Source organism: Carassius gibelio, chromosome B16, assembly GCF_023724105.1.
Source record: "Carassius gibelio isolate Cgi1373 ecotype wild population from Czech Republic chromosome B16, carGib1.2-hapl.c, whole genome shotgun sequence".
In the NCBI taxonomy this organism is placed as follows: Eukaryota; Metazoa; Chordata; class Actinopteri; order Cypriniformes; family Cyprinidae; genus Carassius; species Carassius gibelio.
The window spans coordinates 26,205,244-26,222,604 of record NC_068411.1 but is presented as its reverse complement, the minus strand read 5'-3'; the positions used below and the strand labels follow the sequence as shown (position 1 = coordinate 26,222,604).

Genomic DNA, 17,361 nt, shown 5'->3' with positions numbered 1-17,361 from the left:
TAAAAAAATGTGCCCACCATTTCAAGCCTTTGATTTGTTATGAACAGACTGTACAAACAGTTATGTAGTTGCAATATATTAGCAAATGTTTTCTCTTTATTCCTTTTTTGTGTGTATTTCTGTATCAGATGTATCTTACTCATAAGGAGACAACTGACCATTTTTGTTTTGATGCCTTTTTTAAGTGCAATATATTTATTTCAGCTATGAAAAAAGATATGGCTAATGTAATATTTGAAGCAATGATAGATGTTATTTGTAAACAAAAATGAAATATATATCACCCCAAAATAATGTTGTGAGAGTTTGATTTTTATGTTTGCATTATTGTATTAAATAACTACAATATAAATAATACACTCTTAAAAAAAAAGTTTCCAATTGATATGTATTGCGCCATGAAGAACATTTAACATCCATGAAACCTTTCCATTCCACAAAATGTTCTTTAAAGACATTTTGTAGATTATTAAAATGTTCTTCATGCTAAAAAAAAGAAGGTTGTTTGGAACAATGGAGCAGTTGACTGAAAGGTTCTTTGGGGAGCCTTTTTGGAACATTTATTTTAAAGAGTATAGGATATTTTAATTAATCTATGTTTGTGTTTTATTTACAGTACAAAAAGTTGCAATGAACTGACAAAGAGTAAAAAACAACAAAAAAAAAACAAACAAACGTTCGACTTGTGCATTGTCTATGTGAGGAACATTAATTTAAGCATCAAATTATATCTATATATTGAAAAAGATTTATATTCTTTTTCTTATATACTTTTTTTAATTTAACTATTTACAATAAAGTGAAAGCATTTAAAGGACCTGATGTGCAACCAATATAAACGCATGCAATTATTAAATTATTAAATCTTTTTCTTCAATAGATTAATGAAACACCTCAAATTCTCTTTTCAGGGAGCAGATTGTGTACATTTTAAACTAATTCAAGCAGAGAGTCAGAGAGAGAACTATTTCTATGCATGTATGTTTTCATTCATAAAATAATTGTGAATGATTGATTTCTATAATTATAAACTCTTTGAAGCCTTGGAGAGTTGCACATCTCGCTTCAGCATAATGTGATTAGCTCTACAAAATATGCATAACACAGTTGATGCACTGAAACAATTTTCATTCAGAAATTTTTAAAGAATTCCATAAATGCTTACAAAGAAATATATGTCTAAAAATATATAATGTATACATATATATATATATATATATATATATATATATATATACACACACACATATATATACATACACACATACATAAAAAAATATATTATAGAGAACTGTATTCCAGAGTTCATACTGAAACAGCATTGAATAAATAGTCAAATACTAAATTGTATTTCCAAAAATTATATAACAAATTAAATTTTAATTGAAAATTATGCTTTACAATCTTTTTAATTCTATGGAATTGTTTAAAAAAGTTAATATACATATCATATACATTTTTCGTATATTATTTATCTATTTTTAAAAAGATCACAATTTGTACTACCAACCAAAACCCAATTTTCTTTCACATCTGAATCTTTCTCTGGTCCATGTTTTTATTTTATTTTTTTAAACAGTGCATTTAAATAAATGGAGTTCAAATAAATGGATTTGCTAGCTAAATCCCCAACAATTATCTGCCTGTTTCTGACTAATCATACACAGAGGTGACAGTAATTATCATTTATTATTCCGCGTGCGTTATTTGTTTGGCAGGATGCTGCAGGGCAGGAAATGTCTGAGGTATATCTGTAGCATAATTCTAAATATAAAGATGGCTTCTCTTTCACACAGCCATCACTATCATGGACAAACCAACAAATCGATAGCAGGTCGTTAGTCACCGTTTCACCAGGAACAAAAGGCACTTCTACCCTCTGATAAAAATCAGTTCCATCCTTTGAAAAGAAATAAATAAGCAAATAAATAACATCCAGTGAGAGGGTGATTGGATTAAAGAGATAGCAGAAGGGCGGTCTGAGGCCGTGAGCTATGGAGAAATAAATTGAAAGGAACAGTTCACCAGGGAGTCCATTTTAAGAAATAAGAGTGTCATTTACACAGCAAGGACTGCAGGCTAAATCCTATGTAATTTCATTCAGTTTTGCATGCTTTTTTTCTTCTTCCCGCCATGATTCTTTAATTTGTCCCTAAGACAAAAGGAGCACATTTCAATGATATGGGCAGGAATGGAAAACTGTCGGCTGTCTTTGTCAGTGAATTAAGGTTAACCCACATCCCTGTCAATAGAGTCCACGTTCTTTATTGCCTCTATTAAACAGTGGTCAACCATAGTTTTATAGATGCCTCACTTACTTTTATTTGAAGAATACATGCATAATTAAATGCTAGATTCAATTTCTGAATCAAACTAAACACTTTTTTTTTCTTGAAAACTTTGAGCACCTTCTCACACGCTGCTATTTCTCACTTAATAGCGGATAGAATTTGTATAGGCTTACATTTAATGGAAGTATCATATGTAAATTGCTAGAACTGTGGAGACTTAGGCTATTTTGTAATTTTTCTTTTTACTTTAATTTTTATGTTATTTCATAAGCCAACTTTAAGCTACAAAAACTGCATTTTACATTTACATTAGTTTTTAATATTTGTAGCATTATTGTCCAGGATAAACACATTTTATTTATTTTTACCTTTTGTGAAAATATAATTTATTTATTCCTGAATCTGTAATACACACATACACACACACATATTTACCTGTCCTAGACTTGGTGAATGAAAGAGTGATTTTCTTCTCTTTGTCCAATCAATAAATATTATAAAATGATATCATATTTTTAAATTTACCATTATTTATTTATTTATGAATATTTGTTTATCATTTTGTCTTGTTATTTGAAAACCACATACAAAAACCACATTTGAAGTAAACCTTCTTACTCAGAAACGGTCTTTGTGACAACTAGCCCCAGTCTCCTCTAATTTGTGCAGTTATCAATCACATTGTTTTTATCCCTTTCTTGTATTCCTGCAGAAATCCACTTAATTCAAGCGAAATAATTTCAACAGCTACATTCGTCTAGGTCTGTCCAACAAAGGATGGAGTCATGATGAAATCATGGTCTGTCGGACAGAGATCTGTTCTCCTGATAAGAGTTGTCCTACCTTGGGAAGAGGGACTATAATCCAATTTGTCCAGTTACTTAGTGGAGTCCGGGTGAAATGAGCCCAATAAATGTCTCTGTCATGCATAATTAATTGTGTTGTTACAATGAACCATACAAAATCCATCTTCATTTGATTAGAGGTTTTCTGAAGGCACTGAAGTGCATGATGGTCTACTTTGTCTCCATCTCACCTCAGTGTCTTTATTTGAGCTGAAGGAGGGCTGTAGCTGCGGAATGCAGATGACAGCTTTTATTTCAGAATGTAAAAAGGGATTTTGTTGCATTCAGGTGGCATATACATACACTCTTACCAATGCCATGCAAGTATATGAGATCAGTAAGAAATTCTTCCCTAAGGAACAATAATTGTACAAAATAGTTTGTGCAATATATGTAATTATGAAATAGGTTGTCTTTATTTCTTGATTTATAAAAAAAATTTATATAAATAAATTATATATAATCTATATATAATCTCACTCTCTCTTTCTAGAGAGAGATAAACAAATATTGGCCGAATTACTTGCTGCATCACTACTTCCATCTATTTTAAATGTTGTCACATATACGTTATATATATACTGTACATTATAATATAAGCATGTAGAATACATCATATTTTTAAAGATAACATTATGATTTCTTGAAAATATTTGTAAAATTTTCTTGAAAATATCATACTTTAATTTTCGATCTTTTTTTAACAATATATATATATATATATATATATATATATAGAAACGTATATATACGTATATAAAAGTAACATTTAATGGAGTAAGAAAAAGTATTAATCATTGGAAAGAAGCTTCTTTGAAATCTGCAATTTAGATGTATTTTTTTTTTATCGTGGCGCCCACTAGTGGTGTATCAGTGGATCAGCTGAAATCAAAACCACTTATTACGATAAGAAACCAAAACCTGATTTTATTCAAAAACACACCTTATTTCAATGAGATGCATATATTCATATCTGTAAATATTTACTATTTATTTACACACAAGGAAGAGAAAAATAGTTGTGCACTAAAGTAACGCCATGATTCACTAAGTCTTATGGTCTTATGTGTTTATCAACCAGTCTTGAGAAAAAAAAGAAAGTCTTTCATAACAACATGGACAGCACATCCATGAAACCTCACCCCGACTTATTGACAAAGGCGAGAAAAAAAGCATTAGGCAATGGCGTAGGGGTAAAACTGAACACCATTGAAGCAGCATTACAGACTTGCCAGGACTGGCAGACCATTTTGTACTTTTTTGTGTTTTATTATAATTTTGTTTTTACTCTACACTGTCCACAGATGATGTGGAGACATCCGAGTTCAGTTGGCAGCTTGTGGAGGTCCCTCAGGGATGAGGGAGGTGAAGAAAGTGCTGATGAACGACCAAGCGGCCGACAGGAAGCCCGGCTGATGCGGGTCTGTGTTCATGGGATCTTCAGGACCCTCCTCTCCGCTGTCCCCCTCATCATCCTCCATCCCCTCATCCATCATACGCTCCTACAGAGAGAGAGAGAGAGAGTGAAAAAGAGATTGGTAAGTTTGTTTATTGTAAATACCAAATAAAACACTCATTTGAGAAAGATGTGTAATAGTTTTAAAGAATTAGTTTTAGGACGATGTATGACCATTTTAAGATTATTGGTATCAGCTGATAATTGTGAAGTATGTCAATTTTAAACTCCCTAACAGTCACCTAACAGTCCTAACAGTATATAATCAGCATTTTCTATTTTTTATAATGTTTTTAAATGTTTTATTCAGTAATATACACTACTGTTCAAAAGTTTTAAGATTTATCTGAAAGAAAGGAATACTTGATTGAGCAAGGATGGATCAAATTGATCAAAACTGATAGTAAAAACATTTTTAGAATGTTTCTAATTTCATATTTCAAATAAATGGTGTTATACTGGTATTTAACTTTCCAAAGGAACTAAAAAAAAAATATGCATCAATGGAATAAATTCAGTTTTAAAATATATTAACATTGAAAAAAGTTAAAATTGTAATATTTCATAAGATTACTGTTTTGACTGTTTTGCACAAATAAATGCCTAAGATTTAGAAAAACATTAAACCAAAAATAATCTAAAATAAATGCAAACAGAAAATTACATCAGTGTATTATATGTACATATGTGAATTTAAAAAGTTTAAACAGACTGAACACATTATCATCTCTATTTTCCACATTTAAGATGAACTGACAAATCTTAAAAATAAAAACCTACAATTTATGTATTGAGACCTAAATTAATAAATAAAAAAATACCTTTAGTTTAAAGAGAATTCATACATGGACACAATTTACATTTAATCTTCTAGGGCAACACATTTTTAAGATCATGGAAAACAAATTCAGTCCAGTGTGTCCAAACTATTCTGTTCTGTCAGTATATCTCGCTTTCTAGATATCTGCAACAATATCGGCAAAAGTTGACCTCTATAACTAACCATCTCTTGCATATCCTGATTTTGCTCAGCCTCGTCTTGTGGGCCTTCTCCAGCTCCTGGATTCTGCAGGTCTGCTCTAAAGGGAAACCAGCCAGCCTGGTGCCTGGAGTACACAAACAGAGCCAATGAAGCGCAAAAACAATGTTCAACTTCCTACAAGTCAACTTCTGCTTATCAGGAAACTTCTATTTAGTACACAACCTACAGATAAACCAGCAGCATGGCACCGATCACCACAACAAAGCGGCCAAAAGAGGAATAGAAATAGACGATGCTGAGCAGAATGGCAGCACGTGACACTGTGTACATCCAGTCCAGCCAGTCTCGGTTGAGCTCATCGTCGTTCAACATGGCTCCTCCCTGAGCGTTCATCTGGATGTTTGGGTTGGCAGGGCGGTCCTCGGGGGCAGGGTTGGGCCCCATAGGGGCTGCAGGTTCATTAGGTCGAGCTGGCTGAGTGGTTGGGCCAGCACTGGGAGTGGGAAACGGGGCCACGCTGGACGCCCGGGAGGCTGCCATGGCTGCATGACTGAAAGATTGTGAATGAAAAATTATGAACAAAACACTGCACATGAATGGTGCACTTTACAATAAATGAGTGAAGGAAGTAATAGGGTCTGTTTTGATTCCATTCTTTACAGAGAAATATCCATATACTAGTGAAAATTTCCGGATTTTTTTTTTTATGTTTTTGAAATAAGTCTCTTATTCTAACGAAGCTGCATTTATTTGATCAAAACCACAGTGAAAACGGTAATTTGTAAAATATTATTACAAAATCCATTTGTTTTCCATTTTAATATATTATAAAATGTAATTGATTAATGTGATGCAAAGCTACATTTTCAGCCGCTATTACTCCAGACTTCAGTGTCACATGATCCTATAGAAATCTTTCTGATTTGCTGATTTCGTTATCAATTATTATTTGTGCTGAAACAATAATAATGGTGTCGTTATTTTCACTGTAGAAAACAGTTCTTGGTCCTTAATATTTTTGTGCAAACAGTGATAAATTCTATGATGACTAATAAACATCTTTCACTTCTGATAAACTTTTGATCATTCATTATTATTACCTATTCAAAGAAAATTGACCTGTAGTATTTATTTATACTGATTTGCACAGCTATTTTCTGAAATCTCAGTATGAAATGGCTCATATACATTATTCAGAGTCCTAACCTCATATTTAACAACAACTGGGCTGAAGTAACTTACTATTGCATGTAATAATGGCGGGCATACATCTGCTGCCACCAAAACATTTGCATGGGCATGTACATAGGGTGAGCGGGGAAGCCAGCAGCGGGACCACCTTGCCAGGGAAGAGGCATTCCTTCAGGCCTAAGTGGAATGAAATATTCAAAATGAAACTCAAAAGCTTCAAAAATCAACTCCATACGTTTTGCCTTGAGTGGGTTATTTGGGAGTGTGATGTGTGTTTACCTCTGCATCACACCAGTAGGGGCAGGATTGAGGCCGTGTGTTTGTGTTGGGTTCCCCCGGTGCCTTAGACCATCAGAGTTGGCTGGAGTTTCCTGACTAGGGGTAGAAGATGAGGAGGATGGACTTGTACTGTTTGACATCTAGGAAGAAAAAAAGAATAATGGACACGAGCTTAAGATTTAACAATAAGGTCTTATTTGTTAATATTAGTTTAAAAATGAACTCACATGACCTAACAATGAGCAATATATTTTTTTCATTTATTAACCTTTGTTAAAGGTGCTGTATGCAAGTTTTTGACTCTGTTTAAAGCATAAAAATACCAACATGTTTGCAGATATTGATGAAACATGTTAACATACTTGTTTATCTGAAAAACAATGCTACTCTCAGTTATTCTCCTTTGAAACTGTTGTTCCGGGCCAGAATGTCGGTCTTTGTTCTCAGTTTACCCAATTGTATTATGTAAGTCTTAATGTAAGGTGTTACGTATATGATAAACAGGAAAAGGAACTTTTCCTCATGGAATGATATTTTTCTTTTTTTAATCTATGCACTCACTGAAGAGCTGGAATCGGTGGTGCTAACAGGGCTGCTGGAAGTGGGGGATGACGGGGGGCTTTGTGACGCACACACCAGGTGGACCATGTGGTATTCATCTTGCTGTTGGGGTTGAAGAAATCCAGTGATTAGAATCCATACAAAAATCCTGAGCTCTGGTCAAATACTTTAAAAGAGTACAATATACACACTTTGAGGTGGTCACTATACATGTTCTTGCATCAAGTTTCTGTCATTTGTTATTGTTGATCAATGTACAAATGCATTTAACCAATGTCTTTGGTCACTGTGTCATCTCTCAGAGTTTTTTTTTTAACTGCCATGCCAAGTTAGTTTTAAAGGAAGTGGAAGTAGGAAATTTCAATTTTAAATAATTAAACGTCTGCACGGTATGAACCGTTTACAATAAGAAACATTTATAAAATAGATAGGGTGAAATTAAATTTCATGCCAACTTTAAAACATAATTAAAAGAATAACAAAAAAAAAGAATAAAAGGAAAGAATGAAAATCACCCCAAGATTATTTGTGGTCGGATGGCCCAATAACTGTGCCGCAAATAGATTATGATGGTGGATCACAAAAGTTTTAGGATCTATAAAGTACAAAAGTACGAACTATAAAGTTAAGCGGCAGTTTCAACTTCTCAACAATCAAAATTATCTTCAAAACACTTCATTTGTTTTTGTACGTTGCATCTGATTTGATGTTTAAGCAAACCAGAGAACAGAAACCTTTCTTAATCAGAGAAACCGGTTTAAATCAGAGAACCTTTCTTAGCACATCCCTCAACTGCAAGTGATCCTGAAGAAGCCGTCCAGAATAGACAAGTCTCTGATCCTTAGATGACTGAAAGAATGTAGGAAGGGTTTGATTAGAACGGTGTTCAGAGAAATCTCAGACATAAAATCTCACAGCTCTGCATGGGGCTCTCTTGGGCAAAATACCAGCAATGCCAAACATTCCTGTAGAGCAGGTGGCATCTAGCTGCCATTTCCTAAAGTCAGCATGCAATTTCATAGGCTTCTTCTAAAAACACTTTTAAATCATCATAAAAACATGTTTCGAATCATGTAGGAATAAGACATAACCTTGGCTAAATTTTCATTCTGTGATTTATAAATAGAAAGCTCTCTTACAGCCATAAACAAACCTTTCTTGAACCCCACAGCACAGAATTATGACACTTAAGTGCTTACTTAAGGTCCTTAGGTATGAAAAAAAAAACAGGCCACCCAAGATGTAGCGGAGTTTGTTTCTGAACAGATTTGGAGAAATGTAGCATTATATCACTTGCTCCCCAATGGATCCTCTGCGGTGAATGGGGGCCGTCAGAATGAGAGTCCAAACAGATGTTAAAAACATAATAGTCCACACGACTCCAGTCCATCAATTAACATCATGTGAAGTCAAAGCTGCATGTTTGTAAGAAACAAATCCATCATTATGGCACTTGAGTTTAAACCGTCACTTCTGGACAAAATCGAAACTCAAAAATACCTTAAAGAATTTTCTTATTACCAGCTTTTAGGTTTTCATAAGACATGGACTAGAGTTGTGTGGATTACTATTGGATTATTGTGATCTTTTTATTAGTTGTTTGGACTTCTGATGGCTCCCATTCGATGCAGAGGATCCAATGGTGAGCAGGGGATGTAATACTTTATTTCTTCAAATCTGTTCTAATAAAGAAACAAATCCATCTACATTTTGCATGGCTTGATGGCTAGTAAAAAATCAGCAATTCTCATTTCTGAGTGAACTATTCTATTGCTTCAAAACACTGCACTAACGATTAGAGAGACTCTAACACTTAGTCATATGATTGTTCACATAAACATAGCTCTTGGATAATTGGCAGACTGACTTATTTTATAATAGAATAATAATCTTGATGATAACATAAACTCACCGGCTTGCTTGGATACACTTTGGATATGTGTTTTTTCAACTTTTCTACTGTCCAATTCAAAAAACAATTGATGGTCTGGTCATCATACTTCTGGTTGGGTGCCTTAATGACAAGAGTAACGGGGCTGTCAAATGTACCCTGTTCCATGGTTCATAAAAAAGCAGCTCTTGAGCTCAGAGACAGTGAAGTCACACTGCACCGGTTGTCCTGTTCAAGGGCAGTGATATTTTCCTTCCTCAGACTGGATTCATGGTTGATAAACTTTTGAAAGTATCCTTCATGATGCTCTCCAGGCAGTCTCAGCACCCAAGATCAGTGAGAGGAATGTGTCAGTGGCAGGTGGATACACTCAGCCAGCCTTTAAAGAAAAACAGATGGAGAAGAAATATGTTATGAAATATGTTTAAATATGTAAATGAAAACCAGCTTTGCATGCAAACAGGCCTGATAAACCACACCGCAATGCTAGTTAAAAATGAGGCGATAAGCTCATTACATGCTTAACACCTAGAACAAATCCTAGGGTCAAATCTTCAATTTGTGTGTGAGACGTGCTCAAAAGTCACACAAATTATTAACTGGGCGAAATGATCCTGGCAGTTGGACCACATCTACATATAATAACATACAGCTCAAATTATTTACTACTTAACATGTGACATTTACATATGTGACGATGGAAGAAGCTTTTCAACAAAAGTTAATTATTAAATAACATAAAACAATGCAATAAAACAATAATTAATACGAAAATAAATGCATCATGTTCTGTCACCAAACACCTAAGTTAACTGTATACAGATAGAACGTTAGCACTACTAGGCAACTAATCAAAACAACGTTACATCACATATAATGATCTCAGATTACGTGTTGGTCTACTTAATCAGAAAATGCATACGAATTGCTAAAGTTATCTCTTTAAAATGATGTTAAACGATAAATTAATAGTAACGTAACATGCACAGAACACAAACATCAGATAATGACCAGCTAGCTAGCCAGTGAGCTAGAGGCTCAACGTTAATCCCACAGACAGCAAGAACGCTCGATATGAAATAACATTCAAATAAAGATAGTCTTTTGAAGGCACCTGAAGAAAAATAAAAACATATGTATGTACCCGAGTATAAATATCTTCCCCAAATAATGTTTTCGTGTAAAATGGAGTCGGGCGTAACTCCGGAAATGTCGTCAGCACAGCAGAACAGGGCAGACAGTTCCGTACATTTGTAGATGTTTCCACAGACATAAAAAAAGCACGAATGCACTTACCTGAGATCAGCTTAGCGATTTCTTTCTCTTATTGAATATAGCTATGGGGTATTGAAGGCTGTTACTAGTTCAGCATAAAAGCGAAGGTATCTTAAAAGACAAACATCGGTTCGTGAAAAGAGAAGGCTTTTCTAATTCTGTACCACACAACTCCATAAACTGCAGGAAGACAGGTTCTCTCCGGCCAATAAAATGTTTTATTTCCTTTATTTATTTATTTTACATTAAATGCATCTAAACTAGATAAAATATGTAGACAACTAGATAACTTTTTTGTGTAGATAAAAACAGAATATTTTCCCATAACTTTATATTAGTTCACCAATCAGTCAAAAGGAGTAATACAAACAGCCTTGAATTTTTATATAAGCATTTTTTATATAGAGAGCATTTTTGGTAAAAAAAAAAAAAAAAAAAAAAAAAAAAACCTTGAAGAGATTTCTATTTTCTAATTTTCTAATTTAGCATAATTGTAAGTTTTTATGAAAGATGAGGGTGAATGCTTTAACATCAAATATTAAATGTGTTGTTTTTAAAAACAATATGTTTACATTAAACAACAGATTCTAAAACAATCTAAATAAATATAAATATTTAATAGAAATAAGTATTTTTAAATCTCCCAAACAAGTGTTCACATTACATACAGAATAAAGCCAAATTCCTAAAGAAGGTAGCCTATATGATACCTTTATAATTGTAATCATAAAATGTTACTATGAAAGATTAGTGTGTTGGTATGCTAAATATTACAAATTAATTAATACAGAACAGTAGTGTTCGGTTCTTGAACTAATCGTTCTTTTGAGCCAAAAATACATTTTCGTCGAGTGTTGTAAATAAATTTTACAATAGTTTATTGTGCATGCATATTATATTTAAAGTTGCTTAAGCGAAATCAATGAGTTTATACGTTTTAGTCATTCTTTACGTAGCCATTACGTAGCTATCCGCGTTTGTTCATCTGTGTGCTGCTGTGAAACTTTTAGGAATTTTATCCAAGTTGTACAGGCTAGTCAGAATGGGTCAGTCAGTCGTATCTGACATAAAAGATCCGCGAATAAAACTGTTACAACAAACACCATTAATTTAAGTGAATTACAGTCAGCAATATGCTTTCACACAGATAACTTTATTTTTGAATGTTTCAATATGTGTTTACCCAATATGTGTTTACACAAATTTTTCATTGATACAACATTGCACTGAGTTGTTAGAAAATAAATACGTATTGCTTGATAACCAGGAACGGATGAATCGCCTTTTTGAACCGGTTCAATGAGCCGATCTGTCCGAAAAGAACCGATTCGCGGAAATGAATCGGTCTTTGCATCACTAATACAGAACACACAAACACAAAATAGAAATATGTTTTAATCTCATAATTACATACAGAATAAAAGCCAGCTCTGAAATAATCAGAATTTTTCAGTACAGCCCCAAGAATCATTTACAGTCCAGTGTATTTTGTTATTATAAACGTTAAGCCATATATTTTCCCCTCTGTTTCAGATCGATTGTAGCTCTGGGGGGAAAAATATGTGATCCAGAAGGCCATGCACTCTATTTTCACACTCCTTCTCGTCCATACAGTTGACCAAACAAATAAATAACATCTTTCATCCCACACCCTCCACCAACATACTGAAAATCAAAAGCTGCAACCTGTAAAACGTCTTTGGAGAATCAGAAATTAGTTTTGCATCACCATGCAGAATTGCCTTAAAAGAGCAGATGTTGAGAATGCTGTGTATCTCTGCAGCGTCTGCTTTGAGTTTCTGATCTGACGTGGCTTCTTTTCGGGCCTTGTTTCTAAATGCCAATATGTGCTGGCCAAAGTCTTTTTGGGGCGACACTGAGGAAAAACACATGAAAGTTGGCAATCCAGAGTAGGCAGGCCTTTATTTCAGCATTTTTAACATAGGTTTTTCTCACTGGGAATCCTACAACATCAAGGTCTTAATAAAACAAACAACTGCTCATCACCAAATGACTGCGTGGCAGCGTTCTTTGGTAGTGTGGCTGACTTTCTACTTGATGGGATCGCACCTTGCACTGGTGAGATATGTCTGTGTTCCAGCCCCCTGGATGTTTCTGGTTTTGGGGAAACATCACATGTTTGACAACCACAGAGGGAGAGTCACATCCCTCCAAGTGGACTCATAATATTTCACCATAACTGCTCCACAAAGTCTGAATATTAGTTCGCACCAATCTGCAGGGACTTTGCTCCACATGCTTTCAAAACGAGGTCTTCATGTTCCTGTTTCAATCTGGAGACTGAAGATTCAGTGGGTTTGCTTTATAATGCTTCGCCTAGGGCCAAGTTACACGTTAAGAAGTACTTATTGTACTGGAATAAAAACCAGATATAAACAAATTCACTTAAAATTTTGGGCTTGAATTGACAAATTGGATAATTTAGGAAAAGTCTCAATAAATCATTATTTTGGTTACAGCTTGATCGTTGAATTAATAAACACAAATGTCAGAATAAACAAAAATGAATGCAAATCATTTAAAAGACAAAGTTTTGTCATATTTCAAAGAACAAATGAGGAATCGTAAAAAGAGGTGCTATTGACTTTCCATGACACCTATGTTTACATTTACCTTACGTATCTTAAAGCGAAATGTGTTCAGAAAAAGCAAAAGATTGCGAGAATGAGGGTTCGGGGAAAGTTGTGGCCTAGGGGTTAGAGAGTTTGATTCCTAATGGGTTTGAGTCTCGGGCTAACAATAACATGACTGAGGTGCCCTTGAGCAAGGCACTGAACCCCCAAATGCTTCCCGGGCGCCGCAGCATAAATGTATGCCCACTGCTGTGCGTGTGTGTGTGTGTGTGTGTGTGTTTACATTGGATGCGTTAAATGCAGAGCACAAATTCTGAGTATGGGTCACCATACTTGGCTGTATGTCACTTTCACTTTTTTTAATATTCTGGTACACAGAACAATGCATTTTGGGAAATGTAGTCTTTGGATGAATGAACTAAACCTCAGTATTATTTTGCCTATTGTATTCTCATTATTATTTCTCAGAAAAGATAATTACCACAAGGAAATTGACTTATTTGTTCATAGTGTGCTGTGGATAGTTACTGAAGGGAGAAACAAAATATGTCCAACTCTAATTTTATTAAGCCTTCTGAGTGGCAATGATGAGTGTTCTACACTGCGTTTTACGGTCGTCGATGACCTGGAATGCTGGGAATCCTGCTGAGTAAGAAAACATAATCGTTTTGAGAAATCCAGAGTTTTAATGAAGCTAAATAACATAATAATAGAATGGCTTTTAGAGTCAATATGATTAGCGCTAGAATAACAAAATTCTAGCTGCTGCCCTTTGTCATATCTTAACAAACAAACACTCTTTATTTTTTTATGTTAAGAAAAAGAGCAGAACATGGAGAGTCTGGTGAAATAGTAGATTAGAACACTGTATGCAAAAAATATATCCATAGCATTATATGAGTTTCAGTTCATCAGTTAGCATCACAGTTTATCAGGTGAGAACATTAATCATCTCTTGGTTTTGGTTATAAGGGGCATTTTCTACAGGTCCACCCTCCACTAGGGGTCAGTCTGGGCCTTAGTATTTCTATGCAGCATTCTTCTTTACACCCTCATGTTTGTATTATGGAATATAATTAATTTCATTAAAACTTTATGAGAGCTTTGCAATGAGTTTTTTTTTTTATCTTACATTTAAAAAAGAAGCAAGTGCTTCTCAATCCAGTGGTGAACCGTACACTTCAACCTCACACAGTGAAAGATATTCCTCCCGTCCTGGGATAACAACATTAATGTAACGTCCTTCCATCCCATCACATTCAAAGGTGGAGGAAAAACCAGCAGGAATGGAAGAGATCACGGCACACCTGAAGAAAAGGTGAGGTAAGCATCTTGAGAAACTTTGAAATGCCATCCACATCCGAAGCAAACCCAGCAGCTACACCGTTTGTAACCAAGTTACATGTAACTTTTTTTAGCATACTACAGTAAATTCTAAATGTATTTAAAGAGAAATAAAGAGGTTTAGAGCTGAATTCACTTACCTGGGATTGTTATTGCCATTTTGGTCCAAGCTGCTTCCGATTCTGATTTCTGCCCCATTCAGTCTTTCAGGAACATTGTCTGCTGTGTTTGTGATTACTACTGAAAACACCTTGTGCCTTTTCAGCAGGTCCAGTCTCCACCAGGGATTGAGAGCTTTTTCGGTGTGGGAACAGGATCCATGAACGTAAACAGCATCTTTGTTCCCATCAACAACATTGAATGCAAAGCCGTTTCCATAGAGAGAACTCTGTGTAGCTCTCCCTTGTAATGCCACATTTTCACCTAAAACAACAGTTGGAAGAACAAAGAACTTGTCTTACTGTCTAGAAATGGATTACAAGACAACAACTTTGTTAAATAAAAAACATTGCTTTATTGAAATTTTTTGAATATATAGATTATAGTAAGCATTCTATGTTTTGCTTAATTACTTTTATCAGAGTTACACAGTTTCAATCCTTCTCACCATCAGGAGCTGGATAACCGTAAACCTCGACCTCGCAGACGGTAAGAACTTGAGATCCATGTATGAACACATTGATGTAACGGCCCGGAATGCCTTTCTTCCATTTGAAAGTGAGGGATCTCCCACCTGGAATGGATGAAATCTTTCCAGCCCTGTATAAAAACAACAGCAGATGAACAGTACAGGATCGTGTGTATATAACCTCATCACATTGTTCTTTTAAAATAGTTGTAGGGTAGTTTTCTTACAGTGGATTGCTGTTGCCATTGTTCAGCAGAGAGTCCCCAATGTGTATCTCAGCTCCATTAAGCCTTTCAGGACAGCAGTCTTTTCGGTTGGTGATAGTTATGGAGGTCACTACATACTTGTCTAGTAAGTCTAGCCTCCACCAAGGGTCTTCTTGCAATGTAGTAGCAGTACAAGATCCGTGGTGATAATGTGGGTCACGATTGCCATCAATAGCATTACTAGCATGGCCATCTGCTGACCAAGGGTTCTCGACCAGGTCTGATTGTGTGGCCTTGCCATATAAAGCAAGATTTCTGGCTGAAATTGATAAAGCACTATAGTCAGTATTATAAAACAAGTATATGAATAAGTCAAAATTCAGAAGTTTAAAAATTATCTGTTTGCTTGCTTTTCAGTAATTTTTTGTATAGATAAGTTTATACAAAAGGCAACAGTTACATTTCCACCATTATTGCCAAGAAGAAACACCTGTGCAAGACAGTTCAAATATAAAATGTTATAGAAAACCATCTTCTACAACATATCGCGGTTATAAGCTAATTAAGGCATTTTCAGAAAAAAGTTTATGAAATTATGAATAATTCATAAAACGTAACAAAAATTAATAGTAACGTTTTCTTAAAAAAAAAAAAAAAGATAAAAGTTAATGAGTGAGAACTTGCTCTAATTAAAAAGTGAATTGCAGTGAAATGTTACAACCAGTGTCTGGAATGTATTTTGAGTGTTTCTTTATAATTAAAACTATCTGTGCAATTTTGAATCTTACCTTTAGCTGCAGTTGAGTCTGTAAAATAAGGCATTACAAAAATCCAAAGTATGAAAAACATCTGCATTTCCATTATCCTATACGTGAGAAGTAAAATAAGCAAGGTTATCAAAAATCTAATAAGCACGGTCAGTTTTGTTCATAACCTGATTTTATAATGGATTTACTCTATGGGTTTATTTCAATATTTATTAGAATGACTGCACTTTTTTTATTCTAATTGAATTCGATTTGCAATTAAGTCAAATATGGAATTAAAATGATAGCATGAAAACAAAACTGGCATTAATTAAAACAAGCCACTCACCTGTATTTTATTATTTAGAAAATATGTATATTTTTTCTCTCAAAGAAGACAAAGATCACGCTAAAGACAGTGCTCATGCAAACAAAACATAAAAGGGCCAGCTATAAATACACAGCATGGATGTTTTATCTAAACAGGTCATCTGAGATAAATGTGCTTTAGCACAACTAATCTGCATGTTTTTAATCAATTCAAATAAATTGATAAAGATAAAGTTTTATTGCAGTGCATGAAACCAAGGAGAAAACATATAGGTCCAGTCTGTAAAAATACATGAAAAACAAAGAAAAACAATAGGTTCAAAAAAGGGATTCAAAATGTCAAATTACAAACAATGCCGAAACCATAAAATCTACTTAATGTGATATAGTCATGTCACCTTTATTTATATAGCACTTTAAACAACACAGATTGTGTCAAAGCAGCTGAACAACATTCATTAGGAAAACAGTGTGTCAATCATTATCTAGATCAGTGGTGTCAATAATGCAAAATGACAGTTAAAGGCAGTTCATCATTGAATTCAGTGATGTCATCATGCAGCTCAGTTCAGTTTAAATATTATCTGTGCAATCATTTGCAATAAGTGAAGTTTCCCCAACTAAACAAGCTAAAGGCGACAGCGGCAAGGAACCAAAACTCATGAAATAAAAGTTTTAAAAGGACATAACCTCACTTACATGTGACAAACAAAATCAGAAATTGCAAAGAAAGCAATTGAAG

General features: G+C 34.4%; 2 protein-coding genes across 4 annotated transcripts; both read right to left on the bottom strand.

Moving 5' to 3' along the window:
• Window positions 1-4,034: 4,034 nt before the first annotated feature.
• herpud2 (HERPUD family member 2) lies at window positions 4,035-10,936 on the bottom strand. 2 transcript variants are annotated; one of them, XM_052579623.1, is made up of 9 exons: window positions 10,793-10,936; window positions 9,518-9,875; window positions 8,377-8,454; window positions 7,606-7,707; window positions 7,045-7,184; window positions 6,817-6,942; window positions 5,801-6,124; window positions 5,596-5,698; window positions 4,035-4,638 (listed from the first exon to the last, which is right to left on the bottom strand). In XM_052579623.1, exons 2-9 carry the CDS (start codon window positions 9,662-9,664, stop codon window positions 4,462-4,464), a joined length of 1,197 nt encoding a protein of 398 aa, XP_052435583.1. In that variant the 5' UTR covers window positions 9,665-9,875; window positions 10,793-10,936; the 3' UTR covers window positions 4,035-4,461. The 2 variants fall into 2 exon arrangements, with proteins under 2 accessions (XP_052435583.1, XP_052435582.1); XM_052579622.1 differs by lacking the exon at window positions 10,793-10,936 and adding an exon at window positions 10,641-10,778.
• Window positions 10,937-13,910: 2,974 nt separating this feature from the next.
• On the bottom strand, window positions 13,911-16,788 carry si:ch211-215k15.4 (fucolectin-3). Of its 2 annotated transcripts, none has more exons than XM_052579638.1 (7): window positions 16,639-16,788; window positions 16,332-16,408; window positions 15,565-15,862; window positions 15,317-15,468; window positions 14,850-15,132; window positions 14,498-14,672; window positions 13,911-14,010 (listed from the first exon to the last, which is right to left on the bottom strand). In XM_052579638.1, exons 2-6 carry the CDS (start codon window positions 16,402-16,404, stop codon window positions 14,522-14,524), a joined length of 957 nt encoding a protein of 318 aa, XP_052435598.1. In that variant the 5' UTR covers window positions 16,405-16,408; window positions 16,639-16,788; the 3' UTR covers window positions 13,911-14,010; window positions 14,498-14,521. The 2 variants fall into 2 exon arrangements, with proteins under 2 accessions (XP_052435598.1, XP_052435599.1); XM_052579639.1 differs by having other exon boundaries at window positions 13,911-14,007.
• Window positions 16,789-17,361: the final 573 nt, after the last annotated feature.

Bases quoted from the DNA above. Each gene is read 5' to 3' on its own strand.
- herpud2 (XM_052579623.1), bottom strand. From the start codon at position 9,664: ATGGAACAGGGTACATTTGACAGCCCCGTTACTCTTGTCATTAAGGCA. The intron at 7,708-8,376 runs GTTCTCTGATTT...CAACCCCAACAG, and splicing joins TGAGGGATGTGCTAAGAAAG to CAAGATGAATACCACATGGT. The intron at 6,125-6,816 runs GTAAGTTACTTC...ACAATCTTTCAG, and splicing joins CGCCATTATTACATGCAATA to TCATGCAGCCATGGCAGCCT.
- si:ch211-215k15.4 (XM_052579638.1), bottom strand. From the start codon at position 16,404: ATGGAAATGCAGATGTTTTTCATACTTTGGATTTTTGTAATGCCTTAT. The intron at 15,469-15,564 runs GTAAGAAAACTA...GTTTTTATACAG, and splicing joins AATGGCAACAGCAATCCACT to GGCTGGAAAGATTTCATCCA. The intron at 15,133-15,316 runs GTGAGAAGGATT...CTGTTGTTTTAG, and splicing joins CGGTTATCCAGCTCCTGATG to GTGAAAATGTGGCATTACAA.